Raw genomic sequence first — 25087 nt, 5'->3', positions numbered from 1 at the left:
GGTTAAAAAAAAAAATATACTAGCCATAGTAAGAAAATCATCCTGACCGCTGTGACCAGAAGGTGACAGCTGTGGAGATTCACTGTCCAATTAAGCATGAATAAACAGGACAGCACCTCGCTTATTCAAGGTGACATGTTCAAAAGATATACAGCGAGGCTCGCTGGATGATTGCCAGATGCATAAAGGTAGTGAAAGGCTTCCTGCAGAGCTTAAGACAACCGTGTTATCTTTTCTTCAGACAAATGTGACAGATTCTTTTGCAAAACTTTTCTGAGCATAAAATTTATAGTCTAAGATCACAAAGTAAGGGAGTAAAAGAAGGTAATTTATTTTTTAATGAAATAATCTCTTTCTTACTGGAAACATTTATTAGTTTATAGTAGATGGACTCTAATTCCCAGTGCAACATTATCATAGGAGTTCCAGTGGTGGTATGGACAGGGCAACGTGAGTACTACCTTCTGTCTTCTTCCTTCTGCTATCTGACCAGAGTCAGAGGGAAAGATTTTATTACCCTTTTGACCTGCAGAAATGAGAGGCACACATACTAGTATCCTGCAGTGGTCATAGAAGATCCTGTTTCTATTATTTTTCTTCAAAGTATGTATATGTAGAGACTACTGGAATATGTCTGCTGCTTGAGACCCTTTATGGAAACCTTTTGCAGTACAGGGACCATGATGCAGCCACATGCACCAGCAGAAAGTTCCTGTTGATGTGCCTGTGTCCTACCTGGATCCTTTTTCTTCTGCTACAGAAAGTTAGCAGTGCCAGGTGACAAACCCTGACCAACACAGCGTCCCTTAGAACTTTTGACTTCTCGTACAGGAACAACTTGCAGCTCAGAGTGCAGTGAACAGACCTAGAGTAATAGACATACGAGAGGATGTGATCCCATTACTACCTTAGTGGTTTGTGCATTCAATATATTTATTCAAAATGGTAACTGCACTGCCAATACTATATTTCAGTACTAGTTCTTTGCTATAACAAATCCATGAATTTCATAGCCAGCTGCCTGTAGTGATATTCCACCTCAGGCGATAACATCCTAACATACCAGCAAAGCAGCTGATAGGTTTTGTGTAAGTATGATACAAATTTTCCTTCTCATGCAGAGCTCATTTCTAAAACACGAGATCCCAGCAGGCATAACGAGAGTTTGCCAATTATCATCTCAATTGCTCAGTCCCGCATGTCATGGACAAAACTTTGGTGGCAAGCAGAGTTACAGTACATAAAATATAAGTTAACACAGCAAAGAGTACAAGGGGTGTTGAACACGAGTCTTCCCTAGGTTACAGTTACAGTCTTTTAGCTCCTTGTGTTCCACAGGTTAAGTAATTCCTCTCCTTCCTGGATGACATGACACAATCTTTCACTCTTACCAACCTAAATATTTCCCCAACCTAGGATGCTCTTTGAAACAACCAGTTGTCCAACAAACTTACACACCCCTGGCCCGTCCCCTCCTTAGGACAGGTTTTCCGTATTTTATATGGGAACATTTTTAATTGCAGAAACTTGTAATTGCTTTGTGTTTCTCATCACCAACAGTTAGCAATAAAAAGCAGGTATAATAGTGTTTTAATACACAGACAACTGTTGTTTCCTGAACAACCAGTTAAAACACACGGATCTGTAAACCATCTCATGTCGGACAGAAATAGGCTCCTCGTGCAAGTAACTCCTCTGGAAGTAGCCGAGCACTTAAACCCGACTCCCTACGAGCATGCGTTACAAAATCAGACACAACGAGATGCACATGGAAGAGCGCCCACCTGTACTACTTTGCAGTTCCCACAGTCCACAGGATTAATACAACTCTACCTGCTTCCCCAGAGGATGCTGAAAGCCCGGACTCCATCACCTTCCCCTTTTTAGGTGATTCTCTAGTGAGTTATCCTCTCACAACACAGTCGACTGCCCCACTGAATAGTGGAAATTGGACAGAATTATACTTGCAGAAAATGCTCTCTAATACATTGCAACTATAAGATATATGTTGCTCTGTAAATTCTGCATTATTAAAGTCCCTGAAATTTTTATTCCTTGGCCTTCGTGGCTTTGTAATGGCCCTATTGGCTTTGTATTAACCCTAACAGCCTTACAGTTGAGTTTTTTTTTTTTTACTCTTGTACTCTTTACTTTTCACCTTGTAGTAACAAAGAAAAGATTTCTACAGAACAAATCAAGCTTTTCAACAGAGGAAAAGATCATTTCAAAGCTTCCCCAAACACCTGCCTTCAAAAGCCTACTGCGTCAAGCAGCTGCCTACTTTGCCCACGCTTCAGAGCGAGTCCTGGCTCCACAGTGAGCTGCTTCCAGTCTCAGGTACGCCCAGGCTGGTTTTAAAATTAATCCTTAATCTCCATCAGAGATGGCATAACCATGTTGTAGCTTTTGGTGGTGCAATAATAAAACCCTGATTACCCACCTGGCTCTACTGCTTCTTCCTCTAAATCTCCAATGTAGCGAATGTTTACAGTCCTACTGCAAAAAAGCCCCCGTAAAGGCTGTAACAGGATGTAGGAAGGGAAAGATACTAATACACAAGGGAAGTAAACACAGGTTCTGTAATTATACTTTATTGCAACTCTAATGCTTTGCCTGCTCCTGAAGACTCCTTCAGCTAAATGTGTTTCTTCCAGGCTTTTTTCTCCCCCCATACCAATTAATAAACACAAGAAGCGTGTATATTTTTCTCATTATTTTATTGAAAAGGTACATTTAAAAAAATACACAGACATTTTACTATTATGGATTGCAGATAAAGATGCTCTAAAAGTTAATTCTATTTTTTTTTCCTTTCTTCCACCTGTTGTCCCCATTATCACATCATGACTTCAGTCTGAGTACTGCATATTGATATCGCCTTTATAAAAGGGTCAGGGAGGTAAGAAGATCGGTGGGGCATTACTGCAATATATTCAATAAACAGAGAATACGGTCAATTATAAATATTTTATGTTCTGTACATTATTGCATTAGGGAGCCACAACATTATGCAGCATTGTTACAAAGGAAACTAGTTAGAAATGAAGAAAAAAAGGATATTTACGTACAAATACATGGATCCATTGTCTTCTTGAACAATGTGTGTGAGCTGTGGTACTGTGCAATTTAAAAGCTTTTTTTTCTCTTTAAACATTGCTTAGCAACACCAGTGAGGAAACAACAAAAATAAGTTAAAAAAAAAGTAGCAAACAAGTAGTAATCTTAACTATATGTTATATGGCTTTCTATTTTTAATTTCTCTAAATAAAGTGGGACACAAAAGAAATAATTAAAAGCTTCAGCGCTGCATTGCTTTCAAACATTTGCACAGAAACTAAAAATATTAAAATCAGACATGTGATACATCAGTACTACACAAGATACACCAGTACTGGGGCCTAGGACAGTACACAATCCCTGTCAACAAGAGCACACTGAGGAAAAAAAAGAAAAAAAAGACACAATTCATTTTTGAGATGTTATCCACAATCAAGCATTTGGTTCATCTACCTTTTTTTCCACATTAGATTGTACCCCATTGGTTTTCAGAGAAGTATTTACATAAGTGTAAGAAAGGAAGACCCTAGTTTTCAAGTCTGTCAGGAAAATATTTTACGTTCCTTGATTCCAAGGTGCATCATACACATTGAAGAAAAAAAAAAGAAAAAAAAAATCTAATAGATGCATGAATCTTTAATGATATAAATTTTATGAGTAATCAAGTTTTTAGTAAATAACTCTCTATTTGTATTTAAAAAAAAAAAAAAAAAAGAGTGACAGAGATAGACTGAGAGAGAGAGTTGTCCAGACTCCAAAATGCAGTACCATCGATGATGAATGTTATGGTGCGGTTGGTTGAGGTGTCGCGCTGGATGGCATTTCAAAAGAGAAAGACATTTTAAATTCTCGACCCCTTTCCTGCTTTTCTTTTACCCTTTCTACTGGCCAGAGTTATCTCTTTTTTTACATCAATAAATTAGTATGGTGCAAAAAGTATGGAGGCAGGTGTTGCCCGGATGGGCCCATGGCCTGGCCTGAGGAGAGCTGGTGGAATCGCAGGCGCCTGGAACAGGGAGGCGGAGGGACGGGGAGGAAGGGACAGAGCCGACGATACAGCTGCAGCCGCAGCAAGAGGGGATGAAAGGAAAGCAGGTGCCAGTGGCTTAATCATGTCCTTCTGGAATGCAAGTTTTGCCTGGAATAAAGCACACACAAAAAAAGCAAGGTAACGCCTACTTTTACATGAGGGAAAATATGAACCCTGACCCAGGGTGCGCTGTGGCTTCTCACAGAGGCCTCATCTCAGCTGCTTAGAAATTTCATCTACATTGTCTTCTTACTCCCAAGGCAATTAAAGCAACTACACAGCATATTTAAAGATACATAAATCTCTTGAGTCTAGGGGCAGTCATGTTCAGAAGGAAGCACAATTTGCAAGTGAACAACATTAAATTATATAAATGGTAACTGTGCAAGCAACATTAAAAAAACATGTCAAAAGTCAAATTTTCCACTTGCAAAAATGAATGTTAGAAAAGTAGAGCGGTCAAGATGGTGGAGGCCCCATCCCTGGAGACATTCGAGGCCAGGCTTGATGAGGCTCTGAGCAACCTGATCTAGTTGAAGATGTCCCTGCTCACTGCAGGGGGGTTGGACTAGATGGCCTTTAGAGGTCCCTTCCAACCCAACACATTCTATGATTCTAAGATGGGAAACTAGTATTAGCCCAGTTAGCTTGTTACTTGCCAATGCGGAGCTGCTCTTTTCAAAACAGAAATATTTTTTAAGATCAATACCATAAAGAATTCTTTCTGAAAGAATTATTACTCAGTTTATGATCTACAATGTTTGCCGGTGCTTGTAGTGAAAAAGCTAACCAGAAATACATACGCTACAGTCTCAGTGAAAATGGTTTGTGCCACAATCACGCATTTGTAGGGGGGAAAGATGCTCATGTCCTTCATTAGTGGAGGTCTCTCCCTATGCAATAAATTATAAAATGATGTATTGCACAAATGAAGATAAAGAGTAGTGTGTGCAGAACCTATCGAAGGGGGAGGCTTAGAGAAAGCCTGCAGCATTTTCATTTGCCTCTATACAATTACAAAGACACATTAATATTTCAGCTTTTAAAGGCTTTACACATGCTTAATGTTGCACACACACATTTGCATCTCTCTCTCTTTCCAACCTGTAAGTTGTTTTTGTGCCATAGGTGGCATGCACTTTTCCCTAATGAATAAAATACAGGCTGAGTCATGAGCAAATAAACATACAATCTGTGCTGTGCTAGAGCCAGCCTGAACTCCGGCTGCAGCTGCCTGGCAGAACCAGCTTGGGGAATTCCTGGAATTGCAGGTGGGTGTGAAAGGGGAACGGCTGGGGCACAACGGCAGGAGAGAGGTGTTTTGATAGCCAGTGACAGACACAGCCCGAGCGTGCAGGTAGGCAATCAATTCTCCTGAACGCCTGATAACTCTTGTACCAACATAACACATCCACACAGCACTCTGTTTCGCTCTACGCAGAGGATGAGCATTAGCATTTTTATATCTTAACATCTTCTGTCCTTTTCCTGACTGCATCCATCATAACTGAGAGTTACCTCAGGTGCCCAGACAGACAGCATATACATTGCAGCCTTTGAGGAGAAGTGCACTAGCCCAACAGAGCCGACACCTTTCCACGGGGCACATGGTTCATTCCCCATTCCACTGATTATTCCCTTCTTCCCAGCAGTAAATAACACTCGCAGCGCTGTCTGCGTGCCTTTGACTGGGCAGACAGAATACATTACTATCTTCAAATCTGATCCCCGTGCAGATTCAGCCTGCAGGGGGAGAAACGCTGCGGAAGTGTCAGGTCTGTCATGTTCCTGTCTCTGGGCGGTGGGAGTCCCCAAGGTCATAAATTCACATAGACAGTGACGAGAAATAAAAATACTTACTGCTAAAATACTTGGGCTGCGCTGCAGTTTGTTGTAAGGACTATATTTAGGTTTCATAGGCTTTCCTGCAACTCTGTCCTTATGCCTTCGGCTGGAAATGTGCTGAAATAAATATGCTCACATTTAATTAGCTGTTTAAACATTTCTCAGTTTTGAGTTTGAAATCGATTTATCAGTGGGATATGCCTAAGCCCCCGTTTGTAAGATAAAGTAGGTTCTTTAGAGAGAGCAAAGATGAGTTTTGCTAAATTAAACATAACAATTTGGAGCACATCAAATAGAGAATCAGAAACTAATCAAATACAGCAAAATCTGTTATCCGAGACAGGCTCTGCAAATTATTGATATTTTGGTTAGTATTTCCTTTTTGCACTTGAGGAGCTTTGAACCAGGCAGAGCTGTAATCACGAGGTCATAGAGATATTCAGAAGTAGGGCGTAAATTTCAGTCTCGCTGATGTTGTTCAGTTGTATAAATAATTCAATATTAGCTGAAGGAAGAACCAGTACCCAGGGATACGTCTACACCATGCAATTTAACACTATCTTAGAGATAACTGCAATAACAGGGAATGAGAGGACACATCCACACAGCCCCATCCAGTCAGAGATTCCCGTTTGGGTATCAGAAACAACGTATTTGCATCGGCACAGCTCTGAACCTAGGGCTAATTGGCTCAGACAGAGCAGAGCCGCGTGTTCGTACAGCTACGCTGTTGATGATAATGCCGCTCTACACACTTCAGACGTATCTACTGTATTACCCCTCTCGCTGACTGTTCTAAACCAACAGATTCAAGTCACGTTCTCCTTCTCACACACTATTAAAAAGTATCCCAGCAGACTGAAACAGCACCAAAAGAGGAGTTCAGGGAACCTCAACCCAGAATTTCTTCCATTTGGAAGACCAAAGTTCAAATCTCTCTCTTGAGCCACAGCAACCCTTTAGACTAGATCTGCTGTGTTATTCACTGATACTGACACCTTGTCCACCTCTGCTTTACAACTCTCAAGCCCATTTTTTCCCAGATGAAACAATTATGTAAACTTGACCTATGGTGAACTGTTTAGAAACAGTTGTGGAGCGACAGAGAAGAAATACTAAGTTCACTTTTTGCCAAAACATCTTCACACAGACCTACATCCCACCTGTAACATTGCAATACAACTGAAAACAACAAAGGAGTCCCAGATACATGCGAGCTACCTGTTTAAGTTGAATTTCTGAATTAACATGTACATCACAGATTTCACAATGAAACGTCTTGTTCTGCAGTCCTGAGCCTTTACTGCCATTCTGCACCTTCAGCCGGGATCCAGGTCTAGGGTACGACTTGATGGGACCAGCACCATTCCGAGCCTCGACCATGGTCTTGTGCTTGGAGCCTAATGGACAAGGAGACGCAGGCGAGTTACTGATCAGCAACATACAACCATGTCCGTCAGCCCTGGGACTTTTTGTAACACATTTATCTTCAAGACAGAATGAATGGTTAGAGTCACCACAGATCAGGATTAATGATGACTGGTTTTGGTCAGTGTAATTCCCATGTCCTCGACCTAAAGGGAAGCCAGACGATGGAAAAAGGGTTTGCACAAAAAGGGAACAACAGGCACGTTGGAGCACTGCCTCTCTGTTTGGGGGCAGTGTGTGGCTGTACGGCCAAGGTGTTTGTAGCTTATTCTTCTGCCAAAATCCATATAGTTGATGAATCACAAAACAGGGCCAAGCCAAGAGTGGGAGAGGAACCACAGCAATCACCCAAAACCTGCCTAGGAACAGGAATATTTCAAAAAGTATCCTCTGATTTGGAAGAAACGTCTGCTTTGGCCATTTCAAGAATGGATTACAGATGTAAAACCAGCTTCAATGTTTGTTAACAAGCTTGACACCAGCACATCACAGAGCAGCCAGAGCACGTTAGGGATTGCTGCTTGTGGCCTTTTAAAGGGAACATATCTAATTTGCAATAGTCAAAAGATTCTAGGACATCTAGGAAATCTAAGGAGACCACCCTAAAATTATCAAAAATATCAAATAACAAAAATTACTATAAGTTGTACCAGCAAAAAACCGGACACCAGAGATAGTGAGATGAAATATGAAAGAGATAGAGAACTGACATTTTAGAAACTTTGGTGTTATGGAAACTGCAATGATCCTCACTGTGGAGGTATGATGGAATCTGATTAGGTAACGTGAACCGTAGGGATTTTGTCAACTAAAAGCTTATAGGGTACATGAAAGACAGTTAAAAAAAAATTATAGAGAGCTTTAATAAAATATCAAACACCACATGTAAAATTGTCATTAACAGAAATGTTTTTGTAACTTGCCATCGTAAGTTTTAACTAAAAGACTCTTCAGTGACGGGTGGCTACCACAGTGTCAGAAAACCAGCTTGTTATATTGAATTTTAAAAATAATAACACACACCTGACTTACACAGTATGCATACTCACCTGTATTGTGGGCTTCTAGCTGTGACAGGGAATTCACAGCCACTTTGCATAATGAACAGTAAAGCAGTTTTTTGGCTTTTTCCTCTTCTGACTCAGTAACTGTGTTAGGAGCTCCGTTTGTGCTCTTGGAGGACGAGGCGGGTGTTACAGGTGCCACCGCTGCCACTCCAGGTTTGGGAAGAAAAGGACCCACTTCTGTACTGGACTGCTGACTTGCACTACTGGGTTTTGCTTTCCCTTTATCTTCTAAAAGAAGCAAAATATGTGCGTCATAATACGCCACACAAAAAGAAATAATAATCCCACAGTAACCGTCCTGTGGTTTTAGTGAACCTAATACAATAGGGGCCTAATTCATCTCATTTTATACAGGACAGCAGCATCCCTGAAACCTTGTTAAAATCCTACCATGAAATGTGTAATTTGACAAAAGGGGTGATCTTCCTGTTTTTAAGGTTAACAGTGAATACCAATGACGTCCACAAATTCATGCCAGCTGTGGTTGCTGTCATGCTGTGGGTTTGGCCAGCTGAAAGAAGCCAAATAAAAGCCCAAAGGCAGCCAGGGTTAAGGACTGGAGAGCACTCAGAAACTTGTCAGCCTTTGCACCAGGGATTACAAAAGATTTCTGAAAAGCAATACATTTGCCTTTGGAATGGCTCAAGTTTCTCAAAGTCACTGGGAGGACACTGAAAGGCTCCAGCATCATCTTGACATACGATATTGATATCCCTTATTTCAGTTACAGGAGTTGATTAAGGTACTGCACGACACACATGAACACAGCCGCTAATATTTTTAGGCTTTTCCAAGAACAATTCTCCATATATCCAGAGATCTAGATGGCTCTGATGTGCATTCAGTGCATTCCCGTATCACTTCACACGCACGAGTCAAATCATCTGTGCTTCTAGCAGACAGGTAGGCAGGTATCACTTCATTTTACAGATGGCAATCGCAAGGCGAGAGATTAAATGTCCCCAACTGTGCCTACAGAGGAACTTTGTGCCAGAGCCAGTATTCAAATGCTCCTTGCCCGCGTGTTGTCTGCATGAGCTCATTGCATTTTAACTTATTGAGCTGCAGTCCTTGTGACCACCGGCCCTGCTGGTTGCCAGCAGTAAAACAAGCTCACCCACCAAGAACATGGGATGGGAGGGGGACAGTACGGGGGTGCTGGCATGCGCAACCCCCACAAAATGGAAATAAGAAATGGCTGGAGAAGACCGTGACATGTTATCACTCTGAACAACAGGAATCAAATTTTATCAAGTACAACATCTATTTAACAGCAACCTCTTAAAAACGACTTGTGTCCCATTTGACACCTATAGCATAGTTTTAAATAGTGCTCAACTGATTTAAAAAACTAGGTTCCATTTTGAACACTTGTTTATTTTTAAATATGGGCCCTTGCACTTTATGTTTACAGCTACCAGGCTCGGTCTTAACATCACCCTGTGTATCAGGCCAATGCTGCGCTACGAAGAATTCTGAAAACAGGATTGTACCCCTACAATAAACCCTTCAGAGTGCGTATGAACCATAAACAGGCATCTTGAAACTAAACCCCTCAGTTGTTGGCATATTTCCCAGAAGCGCATTGCAGTACATCAATTTTAGATTGTTAAAAAGCAGGAGAAAGAAAATTCTAATAAAAGAATTATTATTTTTTAAAGTAGCAATAAAAATACTTTGAAATTACGCGATATGAACTGTATTAAACATTGAACATTATCACATACGAAGACTACTATTAGGACTAAATTAATGATAAAACCAGATTCTGAAGGTATTTTGATTGATAAAGTATGACGAAAGAAAGTGATGTTAAATCATAGTTCATAGACTATTCAATTTTAATGCCACTGTAGTAATAAGTCACATCTGCAAAAACCTAGAACATAGTATATGACTTGCGAGTCTTCACAAAATACATGGTTTTAATAAACAGCGTTTGCTAACATTTTAAATTAAAGAGTTTTCAATATGGAAAGTTCTCAGAGATGCTAACATCTAGAAAGGGAACACGCTGAACTGCTGCCATTTGTGAATTCACATTACAGGAAAATAGACGACTTCTTGTTTTTCTGTGCCATATTATGCCAGACTGCAAAAGGCACAACGCCAGGATGTATGTGAACCTGACCGAAATAGAGGAAGGTTCCTCAGTATTTTGCATTTCAGGCCTTAAAAAAAAAGAATACATCTGCAGAACCTGCAAGCTGTATGTTAATATATAGAGACTACAGTTCTAGTTTGGGTTTTTTTTTAATGTTGTTTCCCATGATTTTTTTATAATGTAAGTGTAAAGATTTGGTGCTTTTGAAGCACTTTCTGGACATAGAAATCATCTCCCCCTGGACAAAGGGAGCAGGAAGGGGCCAGCAGGAACACCAGCTGATGGGCGCTGGGGTGGAACCCTGGCCTGAGAGACCCCCTTCGTGCAGCAAATGCCCAACGGTGCTCACACTACAGCCCCTGACCTCTCTGTTCAAACCGTCTGCAACGAGAGGGAGCAGATTTTTATTGCTTTGTTTTGCCATCAAGCATCCGTGGAGTGAGATCCTGAGCAGTGGAGTAAGATCCATTTTACACAGGCCACCAATTACCATCACGGAGTAATGGTTTTCCATCGCTGAATTTAACAGATGATTGAAAAATGACAGATTTCATTTCCCACTTCTCCTCACTTAGCCGGCCACCAGCTGATGTAGTACGTCAGTTTTTAAAATATTCCCTAGATTTACAGTGTTTTCATTATTCATAATACAAAGCAATTCTAGAGTAAAAAATGCATAACAAGCTAACAAGAAAACTTCTAGAAAACTAGAGAGAAGTTACCAGCATCCAGCTGGGCTCAGTTCTGCCAGTATCTCAGCTTTTGGAAAGAACCTCAGTTCACATAATAATACCATCATTTGGAAAGCTTCCTGACACAAATAAGCTCTTCATCCATGGAGATGTATGTGTATAAGGAGAGACACACGCCTCTCTATGAATTAATGTTTCCTTCCACCATTCTAAATGCTTAATGCAGAACATCTTCAAAGATCATAATTGTAAGGTTATTATACAGTTTAACTCCCACAGAAAGTACACTGAGCTAAGTGCCTATTCATCACTGCAGTGGGGCCAGAATTGGGTTTTCCTGGCTTCTAAAATCAGAAAATTGCACTTCTCCAAATGGGCTTTTGATAACAGCTTATTGTTTTCAATCCACAGAATTCAAAACATCATTACTTACAGTTTTATGTTTGAGACAGAAATGCCAAGTATTCAACCATGCAAAGCACAGGAAATGCAAATCACATGTATATACAAAGCACGAAGAAGATTACTTTTTTATTTGTACTTGTAGCACAGAGATAACAAATAATATCTCCGTACAGAAATCAGAAATGCAACTGTTAATGCCTGCATGCATATACATACTTCCAAACTGTAATCACTGTATAAAATACATGTGGATGGCTAGATGCAGCTGTAGGATTATAGTCCTCTTGCTATTTCTGAAGGCAAGTATTACTGAGAATAGGCTCAAATTTGCTCTGATTTCCACCTGGGCCAATCCCACGGAGCCCAACAGAGATGAGCAGAGGCCGAATGAGGGCATGAATGAGTCCATCCTGCCCTGGCCCAGGGATGCAGCTCAGCAGAGCACAGCTGGAAGCAGGAGACCACAGTGGTACCCACCTCCTTTAGAAAACTGTAGCTACAATTCATCCTGAGTCAGGATCAGGTTGAAATGCTCACATTGTAACTCACATGCAAGAGGTTCACTTAAAAAAAAAATCTAACCCGTACTGTTGCACTGTACCCGACTACGTTCTTTTTCCACATAGGAAGGCCGTATTTCATCTGTGTTAAATTCCTGTCTTTAAATTAAGTCTCCCTTTTCCTTAAGACTCCAGAGAAGTAAATCAATAGTTCATTTCAAGTTCTTACCGAAGCCTGAATTTATTTTGAAATAGAGCCCAAGGAAAAAATAAAGCAAGCTAATTAAGTATTGCTTTGGGCTCAGTAATATCAATGCTCTCGTTGCCTACTTACATTGTTTCAATTCTGCTTTGAAGTTGTTTTCACATATTTCTGGTTGTTTGCCTTATGTTTGTGTCAGCACCATGTTAAAATTCAAGACTTATTTATCTAATTAGTACTGCCTCATTTCAGCTGGATGTACCAAAGTCAGGGCACAGCAGGGGATAACATCTGACAGGTTCAAATCTAACAGGTTCCAGCTTCCCGTGCAAGACTGGCTGAAGTGATTTACCGACCTTTGCAGGTCATGCACCCCTCACTACATTTGTTACGGCACAAGCTGTAGGACCCACCCATTAATGCTGAAATCCTAGTCCAGCTAAGTGAATGGGTTCTGCCCTAGCTCAAAAAGGGGCAAAAAAATGTTACGGTAAAACTTCTTCCCTCTGACGCTTGACCTGCATCTCTTCTTTTCAGTTGTTTTTTTTTTTCCCCCTGGTGAGCAACTGAATGTGAACGCTCTGCCCTGGCTCACAGCCCAGTGATCAATGCAGTCCATGCAGAAAGCAAAAACAATATATGTTTTCTTTACCCCCCCTAACCATTCCAGCAAGCAGTTTGGTTTATAAGTTACTTTTAAGAGAGTTCATTTACATTTGCAATTTGTGTGAAGTGTTTACAATTTTATGACATTTTTTTATATATATATATGCATATTATACATTTATAATTTTAAAATTATTTCTCACCATACTAAAATGTGCCTATAGGTATTGCTTTCCCCCCCCCGTATCAATAATACTCATTGCGACTTACATCCCACAACACCCCTATCTGCACTGTTTTTTATCACTGAAGATACACAAAACAAAACTTTGCAATAAACTTCTGTTTTGCAACAGCTTGTTTGAATAGCAATTGAAATTAAAAGATTATCCAAGGCAAAGATGATACATGTGATACACTTGCAGGAGCTCTTTCCAACATGTATGCTAAAAACTTTTTAGATGCGGAGTTCTGAAATGATCCTAAATAGCCCCTGCAAAACCGTCGCGTACATTTTCTGCCTATATGTAATAAATAAGCAAACCTGCAAAAATCTTACCGTGACTGTAATAGAAGACATGATATTTTGATTACTGAAAACACATATTTTGTGTGTATGTGTGTGCATGTGATAAAAAGTACAGCTTCACACCTGCCTGCCTCTCTTCTCCGCCAGAAGCTGAGACCATTACCCGGGACTTGAGCCGAAGGCTGAGCACAGGGACAGACAAAGATGCCGAGACAGCGAACAGCCTCCCAGAGTGGTGCTGTCTGCAATGGATGCATCTCCCCACTGGGAAGAGACCATGCCATCCTTATAACCACCCACTGCCAGGCTTCAGCTTCGCACCCTTTCCCTGTGCCAGGTCCTTCCCCGTGTCCCCCAGCTGCAGGCACCGAAGAGCAGCCATGCACAAAGTACATACAGCAGAAGAGCAACACATTGCAAAGCGGCCACTGCTGCTCTAGGCAACACTACACCGAAGCTCCTTTGAGAGATTTGCTCATTTCCCATCCTGAAGATGGAGACTTGTTTTTGTAATTCTTCCACCTGCTTGCACAACAGAACATATTGCCAGCTTAGAAAAGAGCATAATGGAAAAACTGTTCTCGGCAAGCTAGATATTTTATGATTCTCCTTCGTAAAGGTAAGAAAATAGTAAATACTTGTGCTCCTTTTCTTCTTGAAAAACCCGAAGCAAGAGCCATGCAATTTTTAATGCAATTTCCAGCCTAAACCAGCTATGTTAGGAGAAACACAGCAACAAAAATAATCTAATGCATAACTGAATCACCGCATGGTTATCAAGGCTATGCAACCCGTGAGCAGAACTAATCATGGTTAGGTGCAAAACCTGTGGTGCCATCAGCCTTGCTCACAGTGGTATGTCACAATATCACATCACTACTTAGAGAACGACTTTTGAAAACATGGACAGCTTGATGGCCCTGAACACCTTCAATTAAGTTCTGATCATGCCACCTCCTATGGTAACTAAAACCAAAAGTGATTTCTGAAAAGCAGGGTTTATGCTTTATTTATGGGTTACTAGAAACGTGGTACAAAGATTGCCTTATGGTAGCCCTGAGTTCACAGAAGTGGTGTTACAGGGAACTGCTATTAGTCTGAAGTGTTGATTTTTGAGAGTAATCGAGACTTTGAGGTAAAGCAAGCATATCTCCCAAACCAGCAGAACCATACTGAGTGAAACCAATTTTCAGGTGCTCCCTATAATTTCAACAGCTCCAAATACGCCTATGAATATTGGGCTGCATTAAACAACCTTTGAAGCATAGAGTGATTGCAGAACGGGAAGAGGAAATCCATCAGTTTCTCAGACTATGGTATAAATGCTCTTTCCCTGATCAACTGTGTAGCAAAGGTAAAATCAGTTACAACCCAAGCCGTATACAATCCAAGAAATTTTGCTGAAAAGCTTATCACCGTCGCTAAATTGGCATCAATAAAGACAAAATAAAAAAAAAGCGTTCATTGAAAAATAAATTTCTCAGTTAAAACTTGACATTTCAGATGCTCAGCACATCTGACAAAACTAAAAAGGGGCACTAATTTCTCACTGTGCTTTTTCTTCCTACTCTTCTTTATAAAACATGCCCATTGACAATGCTGAAGAGAGGTGAGAGAGTCGATATTACTAAAACCTGTCATTTGACCCTGCTGTTCTAAGCTCTCTGCACGCAGAACAGTAAGGTGGTCCCCAGACCAAACCATTTTCAGTTTAAGGGCAGAGATCACAGCTGCAGCCAGACAGGTACGAAATCACAAAAGAGCCAGAACAATCAGGCACCAGTGTGGCAGCCAAACTTGTCACAAGCTTTTTTTCTGTTTTTCAATCCATCACAGAGAAAGAGAAATTTTCAGAGGCAAGAGTAACAGCAGAAAGTTTGGCAGCTGTTTGCAGGGAGCTCTTCACAAATAGGACCAGGAAAAGCGGGAAGCTGTTTTGGAAGCTGGTTTCAATGGCTGATGGGTGGTAGGTGCAAGTCAGCATCTTGAAAGTACATTACAAAAAGACCTACAAATGTATGAAGAGCTTTGAAACTCAAGGCCATGAAGAATTTGGAGAGAGAAAAATCAGTAGCTTTAGCTGTACTACAGAAATATTGTAACAAAGTTTGCAGGGTTTGAAAAAAAACAAAACATGAAAGCAGAGAGATCACAGTCAAAGGGGTTACAAGCCTGGCTGAAAGCAATTGAGGGAGGTGTTAAGAAACCACGACAAAATAAAATCAAGGTAGGAAAAACTTATTTAGCCACACTGTACTTGAAGGACTGCCTAAACAAAGCCTAGGACCTACCCTGGGACACCGGTCTGGGCCAGAGAGAAAGGACCCACAGGTCACTATACTGGAAACGATAGTTGCTGCACATCTCTGCCCTGAAATAAGATATGGAGGGAGAAGAATATCAAGGACCAGATTAATAGAAGGACAAGATGGGCCTCCTTCAATATACTAGCAGAAAAGCTACTGAACAGAAAGGCAGACAATGGCTCCAGTAAGAAAAGAAGTTTCAAAACATTGTTCTTCACAGAAAGTCTTATCTTCTGGCTGGCTCACGCTGCTACAAAGGAATAAAGCATGCGCTTACACAATTAATTATCCTTTTTGTGAAGAAAAAGATGAACACTATGAGTAATATATGCCATAAAGGCAATAGCAGGAAAGCAATTAAGTCACTAGCGGTCACAACCTTTACAGCATTTGTAAGCACTCTGTCCTGCATCTCAGCATCTCTCAAAAAAAAAACAACAAAGAGCATGAGATTATTTCTTGACACTCATTAAGACAGAGTTAGCTAACTTTGATAAGGGATTTCAAAATCTTTTTTTGTTTTATCTCCACACTTGCTGAATAATGAGACTCTAATGGCTGTCAGACAAAATACCTACTTTCTCACCAGTTGTGCAGTCTGCTGAGAAATGAGGCTGGAAAACCCGTAGGGCTCTGTTCTAGAAAAATTCCACTGCAAACCTACATGCAAATCAGGCAGCACAGTGTATCTATTAACCCCTTGATTACCTTCAGTTTTTCTAAAATGTTTTTTTCTAGGACTTTAGGCCTGTCTGATAAACAGCTAGGTTTTATATAATGAAAGGTTTTACATGAAATAAATCTGTTTGACACATTCTAAAGAAAACCAATTTTGTTTCCATACAAAGATGAGAAATAAATGGAAGCTATAAATATAAAGCTTTTCAGCTCAAACACAAATATGCACTGAAATAAGCTACAACATATTTTCTCAAGATACTGAAGCTACATCAGGAAATGTCTGGACGGCTCTGCAATATTGAGTGAACTCTGTAGCAAGACTGATTATTTGATTAACTGCATCACTACTCTCCAACGGGCTGAGCCGAAGTATCTTTTTCATTTCAGAAGTATGGCTTGTTTGGCAATGGTACAAGTGATGTTGATACTTAATTTCTTGGATATTTTATTTCTGATTTGGCACCCCAAAGACTCCAAGGAATTTTCTTACAAAGGAACCCGTCTTTTTTTTCCTCAGGGTACAAAATTATTCGCAGGTGATCGGATTAAAGATGTAGCGTTTAAAATGTTTGGTTTTGAACTTCTGGATGGGTTTAATTTTTATGAAAGCAGACTGATGAGAATTGGAAAATATTCAGAAGCACACACAGTTCTGCAACTGTAAAATCTTGCCCTGCAAAATCTATTCCTGTACCTATTTGTACACCTTCCTGAACAGAGAGTGCCTGCTGCTCCAACAGCTGGGGTGTCTGTCACGATCCCACTATATCACCTATGATTTTTAGTAAATTCCTTGCCTAGTTGGGGATTCTTGGGGAATTGTTTTTGGTTGGTTAGCTGGTGTTTTAGGTCTGTTTTTGCACCCAAATTTTTCTCGATCTTGGTCAATAAATTGGGAGGAAAAAAATACAAGGGGAGGGGGGCATTCAGATTTCAAAAATCTGTTATTTAATATTTCAACACAATGCAATTCCTCTGTGCCACAGCAAGAGGAACAAGAGAAGGGTTGATTCTGCACTGTTAGACAAATGCAGGAGTGCACCAACCGTGGCTGGAGCAAACGAACTAACTTCTAACACTCACTTGAAGCAACTTGTGTTGTGTCTCCATTTCACCTGCTTGTCTTCAATTCTGCCTTTTTTTTTTTACAGAATGCAGGTTATATCGGACTTCTCTTTTCCTCATTTGTAAAGAGATTAATAGAATTTTCCTCCTCTTTTACATTTTTCAGATTGAATAGGGTGAACAGGTAACTATGGTAAATTCAGTGTGTTAGTTCTGGAGAAAACCACCTCGTCTACAAACACAGGGCAATTCCCTAGTGCACGTTGCCGATATCTAACTTCTCAATGACACATCGCATCCCTGTTATAGTCAGTTGGGAAAACTTTCACTAGAAGTTTGTTCATAAAACTCAGCAAGACCAGTAGCACTATGCTGCCAGCAGCTGAAAGCAAGGTGGATCTAACCAGGGGACACATAACAACACACAGCTAGCAAGGGTGGACATTAACTTAACCAGTATCTATAAAGTGAGACTATCCAACAGCTTCATCTTCCTGGGTCCTGTTGTGGTATGTTTAGACAAATTTACTTTAAATCTACCTTAACCTTTCATCTTTTCTGAGCTATCCCAGTTCTTATTGGCTGGAATGGAAAAATTTACAAGTTGGAAATTATAATACAGTTTGGATAAAGCTTGAAATAAAGTATAAATTCTGTTATTAGAAAATGTGACTCTCATCTGGGTGAAAGTAAATGTTCTTGCTAGTTAACCTTATCTTTTTCTGACACCAGACATCTATTATTTTGTAAATATTTTATACTCCCATTACAGACTTTGACACATTTATTTTAGAGGTCCTGGAATGCAAACTTTCTGTAGTACTGCATTATCTTTTTAACATTTTAATAATGTAGGAATGATTAGAAAAATAACATCCAAAGATTGCAACAAACATACTGTATTCTACCCAGACATCCTTCACTCCTGCTTAAAAATGTCTTGGTTCATCTCCTCAACTATAAAAATAACATTGCCTCCTCTATCTACGAATCTGAAATATATTACTAGAAACACACTTCACTTGCCGTTTGGGGGGGGGGAATCTTAACATTCTACCCACAGCTGCTAAAGTGCTTTGGAACTCACTACAAAATTTATGGGTGTCTAAATAAATGAATCAAGAAGAACTGACAATCTGCATGCAAGTGCATTCTCACGGGCCTGTGTCTGAACTACTTACTCGGTACTTGCCCAGGCAGAACTGACATTGAAGTCAACTAGGAAACACTCATCTTCATTTCAGTTAAATGACATCTATAATTGTGCATTCTCACTGATTTCTGTGGCAGGTTTGCCTGAGGAGTGAGAGTATTTAGTCATGCCCTCAAGATTTGACCAATAAACTGCATTTCAAATATAACTTGTCTAACAGACACCAAAACATTTTCACTCGCCTTGAAAACAAGTAGTAAGGAAATGATATGTAACCTACTCTTTGTATGTATAATTTTTATGCTATAGGAAATGTAGCATATTTCTCATACTAAGTCAATAATGCAGCAGCTGTAGAATTAAGGAAGAAGGATGATAAAGGAAGATTTTTCAAAAAAGCTATTTAAACGCCTGAACAATTCTGTATCAAAACCAACTCACCAACTTCTTGGTCTCACAATTGCCTGCCATCCCCTAGCAACACACATTTTTCCTTGTGTTTTAAATACTGCTTGCATTTATGTCACAAAACTGAAGATAAGTATGAGCAAAAATAACATTTACCAAAAAAAAAAACCCCAAATCAAGCCACATTACTGATTGTGTGGAAGTTGCTGCCAGACCAGCTTGTACTCTCAGAGGTCTTTTCCTTTACCTAAATAGTTGCTGAGAAATACAGAAAAAAGCCACCAGCAAGACTCTTTTCCCCAACAGTCCCCAACAGTTTTTCCAGAAAAACAGTTTAAAAATTAGAACATTTATCTCATTTCGAGGCAAAACCAAAGCATCCTGAAGCAACAGCATTGGGCTTGACCCATTCCTTTACACTTGGAGACTAAATTCACTCAAAGGCTGAGAGAAAAGAGGGAAATTTAATTCAAATTTTACAGACTTGACACAACCTTTAACTTTGGCACAACTGGACACAGACAAAATTCCATTCAACTACCAATCGCCGGCATTCTGTTGTTTATTCCCTAATTATGCGAGAAAACAATGTCTGGCAACAAAAGAATGGCCTTACTTCTTCAGCAATATATTTCTTTAATAAGCGCTGTGAAAGTATTAGGTACAGATAAAGCTACTCCTCCAAGGCTTGGAAAAAACCAAGAAAACCAGCAGCTGTCTTTTTTGGGAATTTTCCATTCAAATGGATTTAAAGGACTGATTTCAGTACTATGTAAATAAAGAAAAATTCCACTGATTTGAATTTCTTAGTCATCTAAAAACAAACCTAGGGCTTGGTTCACGAATTAATTTTTTTTTTGGGCAACTAATACTGCCATTTGTCATCAAAATAATAACCATCTTAAGGTGACAGAAGGGGATATTTTATTTCTCTCATTTGCAATTTTTACAAAATCTCATTACATAACCCTCACTTCTTAGGATACCTCTGGATCATCTTTCCTCCTGACAGAAAATTGCAAAGCCGATGAGTGACGTTGGTATCTCAGTCTCAACTCTCTTTTTCCCAGCTACTTCTTTCTTGTCCCACTTTCTCCCCTTCTCCGTTTCCTTACCTGATGACTCAAGAACTCTTGTAACAGTATGTTGTAAAGATAACGATGAGTAAAGAATGATGTGATACATAATAGTTCTGGTAGCGCCACCTCTCTGCTATTATGCCCTCTATGGAAATATACATACCTACATTTGCTAGTAATTTTTATTATTTCATATTCATCTGATTATCACCATCATCCTACCAAAAAGAAAAATATCTTTGGATATTCAATAGGCACACCATTAGCAGAACAAACAAGACAGACAGATGCCTGATTTCACAATATAAAAGGGTTCCTGAAAGACTCACTGTATACATATGGATTCTTTAAATGACCACATACATCTAGCTAAAAAAACCCCAGTAGCTGAGAGCATCCCTGGCTCTACTCCCACTGTCCAGCAACATTAGTAGAGTTATTCTTGCTTGACCCAGTGCTTATATTTACCTCTCCCCAAATTAAGAAAAACTCTGTATGATTTTAAGGATGCTAATGAAAAAATATGCAATGAAATTCCAGTTTTTAGAACTGAAATAAGTAAAAGTAATAGTGGTATACAGTTTTAATGATACAGGACACGTGAATGCTCAGGCACAGAGCAGAGCACCCAAAAAGAGTCTTATTTCCATCTTACAATATATTTTTGATGCAGAGCTCCTGCTTAAATTACTGCAGGAGAAAAAGCTAACTATTTCTTTAAAAAAAAAAAAATCCTGCTTGCATGTATCTCTGATTGATATAATAACTGGAGAAAGAAAAGACTGACCTTTTTCAATCTGAACAGGAATTGCAACAGCTCATCAATGTAATTGTGTCAGCCACAGAGCTTATTTTTCAGTCAGTGGCACCTATAATCAGTTTTCAGCAGAGGTGCAGAATTTGATATGTGCTAGTTAGCATTATTATAGACAGAGTGAAGAAACATCTGACGACTTCCAGGAGCTCCCAGGGGGTTAGCAACATCAAAACATGCAGAATGACACATTGTAAGACACACATGGAAAGATGAGGCTTGAATATCCACTTTTGAAAAGCACGAATAGTAACAGACAGGGAAGAACGTGTTTAAGGATACGACCTATTATAACGATTTCCTGTTAATAGACTTTGATTTGTTAAGTATCCTTTTGGCTAACCTTTCATCCTAAGAGCACAAACTAAAGAGCAAATTCCTGAACTGGCTGCAGAAATAACCCACCTGAAAATGCCCAGAAGCTATGTACTATTAAATCCAATAGAGGTGTTAAATGTACCACTGACGGTATGTTTTACGTATCAATACTGATAATATAATGTTCATGTAAAGACATGCATGGTACTTGCAACAGTGTATCTGTGATGAATTTATGAGCATTCATTAATTCTATTTTATCAACTATAAAAGCACTGTAATCAAGCAGCAAATTCTATACTGCGCCTTTACCTCTGTTTCGGGGACAGAGTTTCAACAGGCGGCAATGTAAGAGTGATCTTTAGATGGCTGTGAAACACTGAATGAAAAGAGAACAAAACTTACCATCCTCAGACGATTTAATGAAAAAATGCCCTTGAACTAACTCTCCTTGGTGGCTGAATCTAATTTACTACTCCGTTGACCATAAATGAATGCCTTTATCTAGCAGAAGTATGCCTGTGCTTAGTAGGCACTATCTGAATACACATAAACACAGATGCATGATTGTTTTATAGCATATAACTTCAGCAGAATTCTTTATGTAAGCATAAATGTGAAGGACTGATGAGGCTCATCAGTAGCTTTTGGTGGAGGCTAGGCAGAATGACAAGCATCTTTGAGGGGCATAAGGTAGAACCTCTAAATATGGCCCATTGATATCGGGAGACAGCAAGCCAAACGCATCCTTGTTGTGTTCCTCTCCTACAGCTTCTCTCTCTCTTCCTGCCCCACCCACAAAATTCAGCTTTGTCACAACATATTTTGAGGTCTAGAGGACTTGGGTGCAATTACAAAGAATTAAAAGATTGAAGAATAAATGCCTTGAAACACCCTAAACTTTAAGGTTCTTAAAATGATATCTGTATGGCAAATAACCTAGAATTCCCGGAACAGATGTCCCACAGTTAAGCCGTGGAGGCTGCGTGTCTCTATCTCCTAGCTATTTCTGAAGGATTATCTAAAAAAAAGTTTATTGGGGCTATGTAAACAAGCCACTCTTTTAAAATGGGTGGAAAACAAGATGATAAATTGAAATAAATGCTATGGTGAAAAGGGATTTTGTTAAGAGAACTGGTATAATTTTTAGGATTACTCCAAGTATGGAGATGCATATGGAAAAGTTTAGAATTTAAGCACTGCCAGAAAGATTTTTTAAAATAAGCAATGAAAGCAGCACGACTTAGGGAGTGTCCTGATGGTGGACTTGTGAAATACGAACTGAGACCTCCCTTGGGACGTTACACCTCATTGGTAGTTGATGCATAAACAGCACTGGTAACTGGAACACCAGAGAAATCCAACCCATCGTCATCTTCCTGACTAAATGTGATTCAACACGTTGCACTCTACTTCAGGAACAAAAGGAAAAAACACCCAGTTTTGTTGTCAAAGGACCCACAGAAAGCCCTTAATAAACTAGAACTCACAGACAAGACCTCAAGGTCTGCTTTTAAAAGCCTGATAAAGCTTGGAGTTGCCAGTCCTGTTCAATGGGCCAATTAGTTACCATATGTGTACATGACATCAAGTGTCACTTACTAGGTCCATCAACATGTCTAGACTGTTTTCACAATGTGAGCTAGCCCATTCAGCATCAGAAACTGTACTCCACTCTAGGACAACAACATTCCTCAGAACGACCTCCAGCTGGTTTTAGTTATAAAGCTGTAATGACTGGAATAACTCTTACAGGGCCTGCTTAGGATCGAGAAGCTGGCAAACAACTTTCCAGTTGCATCCCTTTCCTGCCATCCTTGCCATACACAGCAGATCAGCACAGGACTGCTCATATGCTGGAATATCATCACCATGACCCCAAGAACTGCTTGTTGAGCTGCCCTGAGACCTGGCTACAGAACAAAGGAGTAGTAAGAGGGGTTAGGATTTGAAACATGGTTTAGAATGTGGCCTAGTTAGGTGTGTAATGTTGCATATCCCTGTACCAGCTGAACAAAAAGGAGTTTTCATAGACCATCCAAAGGGATTATCTGTACCTATTAAGCCCCAAGTAGAAGAGCCTTCTGATCATATTTGAATGAGGACTGAACTTGAAATGCCCATACCTATAATTTCACAAAAAGCTCTCACTGGAACAAAGGAAATAGAGCACATACTGAATGGATCAAAGACAGAAGAAAAAAAAAAAAAGACCGTACTTTTATAATCTAAAACCTGGTTTTGCCTCTTTTGAGTAGTTTAAAACAGTTGCACGCACTTCCTGATTTTTATATCAAAGCAAAATGCAAAAAAGGTGATACCACATCATCTGTCTGCTTAATTTTGAACTATTTATTTTGATTTGGAAGTATGATCAAAGAATTACTCTTTGCTTGATAAGTAAACAGTGACATTTCAATCCAGCTATTATCATATGCATTCCTGAAGGATTCATCACTGTAAGCACCTAGACTACGCTAACCTGGGATCACAGACACCGTCTTCTGTTGCATTCTCAGAGCTATATTTAAAACACACTCTAAATATTCTAAAGTCTGTTATGTACTGGTTGCTACCCCTGCCCTTTTCTAAAGCAATGCCATACATATATGCCATACATATATATATACTTCTGTCTGAAGCTAACCTGAAAATCATGGACTTGGACAGAGAGGGAAGGGAATCTTTGCTCCACATGAAAGAGCTGCTCCCAGTGCTGTTAACACTGCTGTTCTTTAATGATGTCTCAAAGCAGCTACAAAAAAGCTTGCAGTGCCACAGTAATCATTTTCTAGCATATGAGACTGTTCTATAGCTGCTACCAGACTTTTCTGGGGTGGTTAGAGAAACCGTGCGGGAGACAGGTTGTGAAAGGTTCCCCTATGGACACCTCCAATGTGCAAATACCCATCAGGACAAGCAGACATGACCCAACAAGAGGTACAGGAACAACCACCTCATCACACATCATCTGTGGCATTTTATTCCTGCCTGCAGAAGCAGTGAACACGATAGGATGGTGGTACTTAGAAGCACTAATAAACAAGTATTTTCTAAATGGTGAAGAGATGTATGTTTAGAAAATAAGATCACATAGTAGTCTAATCAAGTTAGGATGCAAAACTTGTGCAATCCAACCCATCAATATCCACTTACCTGAGGCTGCAGCCAACTTACCATTACGGTACCATGGCTTTGTTATTACATGTTTACTGGTGATCAATTTATGAAAGTGATTTCTGAGTCATAATGTATTATTAACATCAGCAGAGAAGACCAGTCTCTCACAACTTGGGCATTGTCATGCTTAGACCAAATTCCAGAGTCACCCATTTCCATTTGGCTGAGGCAGCTTTTGTCTGTAGCAGCCCACATTCTTCGTGAAACTTCCCAAAAGCCCTTAAAGATTAATTTAACTTTTGTACTCTACCAGCAGCCACACTTCTCAAGTTGAAAGGAACAGATATAGAGAGACCATCATAAGTTTCGAAAAATAAAGACTGGATGAATTTGGGTTTTGCCTTTGGTAGATTCATCACACAAGCTAAGCTAACAGTGAAATTATTTTTCCTGTTACTACTACAGTAGTGACTTCTAACAAATAAGTGTTTTGTATTTCATGTTATGTCTGACCCACAGAAGACATGGCTCTGTAGCTAAGTTAACTTGACATTTTGGTTCAATATATAGCAACTGCTCAGTCTGGAGAGGTCCAGATCATTCATCATTATGCCACTGAAAGTGATGGCACATCAAAAAGGCTGCTAATTGTGCCTGCTGTGCCCTTTTATTAACAGA

General features: G+C 39.8%; 1 protein-coding gene across 5 annotated transcripts in view; it reads right to left on the bottom strand.

The window, feature by feature from the left end:
- Window positions 1-2707: 2707 nt before the first annotated feature.
- The window catches only part of ZNF385B (zinc finger protein 385B), a 172858-nt gene continuing 150478 nt past the window's right edge, over window positions 2708-25087 (bottom strand). For 4 of the 5 annotated variants that reach the window (XM_074594782.1, XM_074594783.1, XM_074594784.1 and 1 more), the window contains 4 exons: window positions 8410-8655; window positions 7154-7332; window positions 5948-6049; window positions 2714-4195 (listed from right to left, as the gene is read on the bottom strand). In XM_074594782.1, the coding sequence (XP_074450883.1) occupies window positions 3977-4195; window positions 5948-6049; window positions 7154-7332; window positions 8410-8655 (746 nt within the window). In that variant the 3' untranslated portion in view covers window positions 2714-3976. Of the gene's footprint in view, window positions 4196-5947; window positions 6050-7153; window positions 7333-8409; window positions 8656-25087 lie in introns of all 5 variants that reach the window. The other variant, XM_074594786.1, reaches the window with a different exon arrangement.

This window comes from Larus michahellis, chromosome 7, assembly GCF_964199755.1.
Source record: "Larus michahellis chromosome 7, bLarMic1.1, whole genome shotgun sequence".
NCBI classification, from domain to species: domain Eukaryota; kingdom Metazoa; phylum Chordata; class Aves; order Charadriiformes; family Laridae; genus Larus; species Larus michahellis.
Note: the sequence above shows the minus strand (reverse complement) of the source record. Positions and strands in the feature narration are given on the sequence as shown.